Source organism: Anarrhichthys ocellatus, unplaced genomic scaffold (genome assembly GCF_004355925.1).
Source record: "Anarrhichthys ocellatus isolate YVR2014 unplaced genomic scaffold, GSC_Weel_1.0 scaffold1868, whole genome shotgun sequence".
Classification (NCBI taxonomy): Eukaryota; Metazoa; Chordata; class Actinopteri; order Perciformes; family Anarhichadidae; genus Anarrhichthys; species Anarrhichthys ocellatus.
The window spans coordinates 1-6401 of NW_022281842.1; the positions used below are offsets into that span (position 1 = coordinate 1).

Below are 6401 nucleotides of genomic sequence, written 5' to 3' on the forward strand. Positions count from 1 at the left end.
CAACCAGAGGAGTCGCCCCCTGGTGGACACTAGAGAGAATGCAGGTTAAAGACATGAAGCTTTGACTTCACTTTACGTGACGTTAGTGCACGTGAGCACTCATACAGCGGTTTCAATGTCGAGCCCTCAGGTAGACAGTTAGCTCTGTCAGCACTGTTGCCGTTGTTTGCGCTGTTAGCACCGTTAGCTGCTAGCCGCAGGCTCAGCCTTCGCCATGTTGAGAGCCGTGTGGAGGCAATCGATATGTTCTGAACTGTATTGAGAACCTTTAACTGTCATCTAACTCTAGAAATCTGTCTGTGTGTCATTCACATATGTCTAGAAACACTCATCTGATCTGCTTCACACTTGTTGGGTGTTTTGCTTTGAGTGTTCTCTCGAATTTGGTGCAATTTAGACTAAATATTAACTTTGGATGCTGGATATTCTAAAGTTACAACCAAACTCGGCCGTGAGCCGAACAATAGGGCCGCTATGAACGAGCTGCTAAAATAAAACACAACGTGTTAGCTTCAGATTCACACTGAAGTTTCTCTCTCTCACACGGAGAGGAAGGTTTCTTTTACACAATGAACGGTCGTCAGATTACAGGTTACTGATCTCGATCCTTCTTCCTCTTTTGTCTCAACGTGTTTTATTCTTTCTTCCTCTCACAGTTTGACTCTGTCAGCACACTGACCTCAGATCTGTTTTCAGACTGAAAATAACACTTTCAGATGCTGTTTGGTGCAGTTTCTACTTATCTTTTAATGTTAATGTGTTTGTTTGTTTGTAGTTATTGTACATATCTGACATTAAAAAGTAGAATAGAATTATAATTTTGACCACAAAGACACAGAAATGACTTACTGGGAGCATGAAGTCTTTTATGAAAACGGTTCTGTCTTTGTCTTTGTGGAGAGGAATGGAGGGTTTTCCCATAGACTTCAAAGCAGTCACAGTTTGATCACAGCAAACGTTAGAGGAACTGCAGCCAAACAGAGACGCAACTATTTAAAGTGACATCCAAGTTGTCTCGTAAGTTATTGAGTAACATTAAACGTCTTAAACTTTATAGCTTTTGAAGAAATCAGTGAATATAATTAATGAAACTCATTAAGTCTCTACGTTGATGCAGCTTCTTTACTGAAGTTGCTGCATTATTTCAACATGAAACCACAATGAGATTTTTCTACTGAAAGCTTCCCTTTTCCCCAAAACTACATGCGAGTTACAAAAGGACATCGTTACAACACTTGAAACGTTTCTTTCAGGTGAATATTATCTGTTGTTTTAGAGGCAGTTTCTTGATTTTTCTGTAATTATTTTAAGCCTCATACATCTCTTTCAGTCAGTTTATTCTGACCGTCCTACTCACTCGAGCACCAAATGTGGATTAATCCGCCGCTGAAAATAGTCCCGAACAAATTCACTCCTAAAAACTACAGTGAGCAGCTGTTTTAGGAGATTACTGAAGAAACTATATATTTGTGTTTTTAAAGATGAAAGGAACCAAAGGTGCTGGAGCTGAGAGCCAAAGACAGAGTTGTACTTTAAGTGAAGGATCTGAATATTTCCTCCGAGGTCACAGTCCTCCTCACGCCGTCACGTCTCAACGATATGAAGGAGAGCAGAGTCAGCAGGAGAAAGTGAGATCACAGGTTGAAGCTTCCAGCAGGAGTGAGATCAGCCGACCTCCGCCCAGAGAGAGAGAGAGGAGGGTGGGGTCGGCCTCCCCAGAGTCTGGGTTGAGCCACTTTCTCTATCCAGACATCTGGAGAGAGACGCGACAGAGTCACTATGTTACTGTTCACAACTCAGAGTTATGTTCATCGGATCACTTTCTCACTGTTATTTGTCCTTTATTACACGTTCCCTCTGTAGCGGCACAAAGACACAGAAAACTCAAACTAAGACTGTGAAACAGACTTTTACTGACACAGATCCAACACTCTGGCATCAAAACGCTTTTTCTTCTTCTTCGCTGGTTTTCAAAGATGTTGCACTCAGACTGACAGGAACATAACTTCTGGGTCAACATTACTTTAGTTAATCAGATTTTTGAGGCTCAGACGTGACATAATCTGCGGGGCATGGACATGACATCAGGGAGCAATTTGGGTAATTCGGACACAATCTTGGTGATTCTGGCACGATCTCAAGGACTCAAGCATGACTTGGTGACTTGAACATAGACCGGGTGTCTTGGTCTTGACCTGCATGACTTGGATATGATCTAGTGACTCGTCCGTCATCTTTTTGGCTCAGACAATCTGGAGGACTCAGAAATGACCTTTTCTGACTTGGACACGACTCTCTTGACGACTTGGACACAACTCTTGGTGACTCGGACATGACTTGTGTGACTTATACAGGACTTGGACGACTTACACATAAAATGGATGACTCAGAAATTATGTTGGGGACTTGGACATGGCCCTGGTGATTTGGACATAATCTTAGTGACTTGGACATGGCTCAGGTGACTCGGACAAGGCGTTAGTGACATGAACATAATCTGGATGACTCAGTGATGACCTTGTGTGACTCGGACTTGACCCAAGTGACTCCAGCTCAATGACTTGGTGACTGGGATATCACCTCAGAGATTCGAACATGAGTTGATACCCAGAACACGACCCTGGTTACTCGGACAGGATATGGACGACTTGGACATAATCTGGATGACTCAGAGAGGAACTTGGATAATTTGGTAACTTGGACTTGACCCTGATGACTCTAGCTTAATGACTTGGTAACTGGAACATCATCAGAGAGTGGAACATGAGTTGGTGCCCTGAACGTGACCTCGGTGTTGTGAAGTGGAGCTTCTACTGACGACCAAGACACGTCTGGGTTTGAACGGAACACGTTTACTGTCTGAAACTGCAGTTACAACTGTTACAGTGAACAGAGTGCGATCTTGCACCCGACATATAGGTTTTTTCTTATCATCATCATTGTTAGCATCAACAAGACACGTACCATGCTACTTCTCGCTCCTCAAAGTAAAAGCACTTCCTGTTTCATGCTCTTCACAATAAAAGTACACATGCAATCAATCAATTTACACTCGGTGACTTGGACTTGAACGTCCACGACTCTGGACTCGAGGTTCACTGACCCGACAGCTGCACCACAAAAGAGGTTTTGTCCTCCTGGAGGAGAAACAAATAATAGAAATCTAAACAGTCGTCTTTCTGTCACATAAATGTAAATACAGTTTTGACTGACTGACTGCGTGTGTGTGTGAGCAGATTAACATCTCTGTTTTGTTTGGAGACCGTTTCCTTCTGCAGCGATCATTTCCATAAACACAAATACTGACCTCCCCCCTCTATCCCCCCCTCTCGCAGTCAGACGATGGGACGTCCCGTGTCTCTGAACAAACTGTGTTGACTGAAGGAAACTGAAGTGTCTCTGACAGCCGGAGCAACGAGTGAACCAATCAGAATCACTGAAGGTAAACTCGGACAGGTAACAATACACATGTACCTCTGAGATGTAGTACAGTAAAAATACATGTACCTCTGAGATGTAGTACAGTAAAAATACATGTACCTCTGAGATGTAGTACAGTAAAAATACATGTACCTCTGAGATGTAGTACAGTAAAAAGTACAGGTACCTCTGAGATGTAGTACAGTAAAAATACATGTACCTCTGAGATGTAGTACAGTAAAAAGTACAACATGTACCTCTGAGATGTAGTACAGTATAAAGTAGAATATATACTTTCAGTAAAGTATAAATTCACATAAAAACTAGAAGAATGCCAAATAATAAAATGTTGTCTTGTTGTGTTGCAGGTTGCTGAAGGGTCAGAGGTCAGAGGTCGTCATGCAGAGTATAAAGTGTGTGGTCGTGGGTGACGGTGCTGTGGGGAAGACCTGCCTCCTCATCTCATACACAACCGGAGCGTTTCCCAAAGAGTACATCCCCACTGTGTTCGACAACTACAGCAGCCAGGTGTGTATAGGTGTGTGCGTGTCAGTGTGTGTGTGAGTAGGCGTGTATGAGCGAGTGTGTGTGAGAGAGTGTGTGAGAGTGAGTGTGTGTCCGTCTTTAACTAACGATTATCTTCATTATCAAATAATCTAAACTTGATTTTCTTCATTAATCGTTTGGTCTAAAATACCAGAAAATAGGGAAAAATCTTCGGAATTATCCCATTTTTTTGTCTTCCAAAATCTTGTTTTGTCTAAAAAAAAAAGAACATCCCAAAAATATTCAGTTAGTCAGATAAATATACAGATAAAAAATGCAAATCGCTTGAGAAGTTTCTGAAACAAATTAATGTGTATGTGCGGTGCGTTCAGGTGACGGTGGACAACAGGACCATCAGTCTGAACCTGTGGGACACGGCGGGTCAGGAGGAGTACGACCGGCTGAGGACGCTGTCCTACCCCCAGACCAACGTCTTCATCATCTGCTACTCCATCTCAAGCCCCGCCTCCTACGAGAACATCAAACACAAGTGGCATCCTGAGGTCAGAGGTTTTGTTTTTTAATTTATTGGAGTTTTAATGTCTCTTTTACAGCTTGAGACATTTTTGTCTTATGTATTAATTGATAAAAACGAGAGCGCTGTAATTTCCTACTTTTAAGTTTATACATTTCAGGGTCTTGAAGGCATCACAAAATGTTATGAGAATTGTGTTCATCAGCACATTTTCTCCTTCATTAGTCTGTTCTTTATATTTATTCAAGTTATAAATGTTATCACATGACACAAGCAATGCAAATAGTTTTTGTATTGAAAAATATATGAAATCTTTAAAAAACGATCTAATGTAATTTACTTTGTGGTCTTATAACTATTTATATGTCATGTGACGTCACAATGAGTCACCATAACTCTGTAAACATATTCAAAAACATCTACGAACACTGATTAACACCTTGTTAAAAAACTAAATGTAAAAACAATAATTCTCTGCTGGGAGACAGGCTAGCTGTTTCCCCTCGTTTCCAGTCTTTAAGCTAAGCTAAGCTAAGCTAAGCTAACCAGCTGTTATTATAAAGTATCAAATCTAATGTCTTGTGTGTCTCAACAGGTCAGGATTTAGTTTCTTCATTGGCATCAAAGAATAAAACTTACTTCTGTTTTTCTGTGCGTAAGGCGTAAGGTGCGTAAGGCAGCATGCTGTTATATTCTAAGTATTAGAGAGCAGCTCCAGTGTTTGTTAACGTCGTATTCAGACTAAACACTTTAGAGAAACTCTGTAGAAAATAAAAATATGAGGGTTTTTAATTTAATGATGAAAAAAGAAACCGGTTATTTTCCTTTTTTGACGCCTGCAGAACCAAAATAAAAAAAACTATTTCTGATACATTTTCTTTGTGTTTTCCAGACTGAATGAAATAATTGAACCAGCTCCGCCTTTAAGTTAAGGACGAAGTAGTTTCTAGTTTCCGTAATATTTACTGGACTCCATTTCGTCTGCAGGTGTCTCACCACTGCCCCAGCGTCCCCATCCTCCTGGTCGGCACAAAGAGCGACCTCCGGAACGACGGCGAGACCCAGAGGAAGCTGAAGGAGCAGAACCAGATGCCCGTCAGCCACCAGCAGGGCGCCGCGCTCGCCCGCCAGATCCACGCCGTGCGCTACCTGGAGTGTTCGGCCCTGAACCAGGACGGCATCAAGGACGTGTTCGCCGAGGCCGTGAGGGCCTTCCTCAACCCGACGCCCGCCGTGCAGAAGAAGCACTGCGTGCTGCTGTAGGGCGGAGCCAACAAAACGACCACGCCCACAAAACGACGGGTTAACGTGGCAACGCCGCCTGAGAGACTGTTGGGATGAATCGATGCTAAACATGTGTCTTTTTAATGTTTGGTTAGAATTTTATCTTTGGTTGTTTTGGGCTCAGTGTTCGAAGTACGGGGAAATTTATGGGTCTAAGTTTGAGGTTTTGTTTTGGGGGAGGGGGGGGGGGCATTAATTTAAAGCATTTCTGATGCTGTAATGAACTATAATAATTAAAATCTAAATGAAACTCCACTGTGTCGGTTTAAATGTTGATGACTTCTCATATTATTTGGTGTCTTGTGGTAAAGTTTAAGGTAAATTAAAGTTACTGTGAAGAACTTTAAACTGGTCCTGAACCAGTCTCAGTGTAGTCCTGATCCTCTATCAGACCTCCATCAGTAAAGAGACCATCAGAGAGAAGATGGTCTGTTTCTATAGAGTTATTCTTAATGCTCGTCATCGGAGCCACCGGGTCGGATTCTGGTGAACCAGATGAATTCATGCAGGTTCACCAGAACCTCCTTCAGCTCAGACTCCAGCAGAGACAGATCCTCCAGAAGAGACCGGTCCACCGTGGACAGACCCAGATCCTCCAGCAGAGACCGGTTCACCGTGGACAGACCCAGAATGATGGTTCATGGTGACATTAAACTTCCTGTTTGAATCCTACAAA

At 42.4% G+C, this 6401-nt stretch overlaps 1 protein-coding gene across 2 annotated transcripts; it reads left to right on the plus strand.

The window, feature by feature from the left end:
- Positions 1-23: 23 nt before the first annotated feature.
- LOC116377936 (rho-related GTP-binding protein RhoG-like) lies at positions 24-6072 on the plus strand. 2 transcript variants are annotated; one of them, XM_031839697.1, is made up of 4 exons: positions 24-3456; positions 3789-3948; positions 4299-4469; positions 5429-6070. In XM_031839697.1, exons 2-4 carry the CDS (start codon positions 3820-3822, stop codon positions 5702-5704), a joined length of 576 nt encoding a protein of 191 aa, XP_031695557.1. In that variant the 5' UTR covers positions 24-3456; positions 3789-3819; the 3' UTR covers positions 5705-6070. The 2 variants fall into 2 exon arrangements, with proteins under 2 accessions (XP_031695557.1, XP_031695558.1); XM_031839698.1 differs by lacking the exon at positions 24-3456 and having other exon boundaries at positions 3790-3948; positions 5429-6072.
- Positions 6073-6401: the final 329 nt, after the last annotated feature.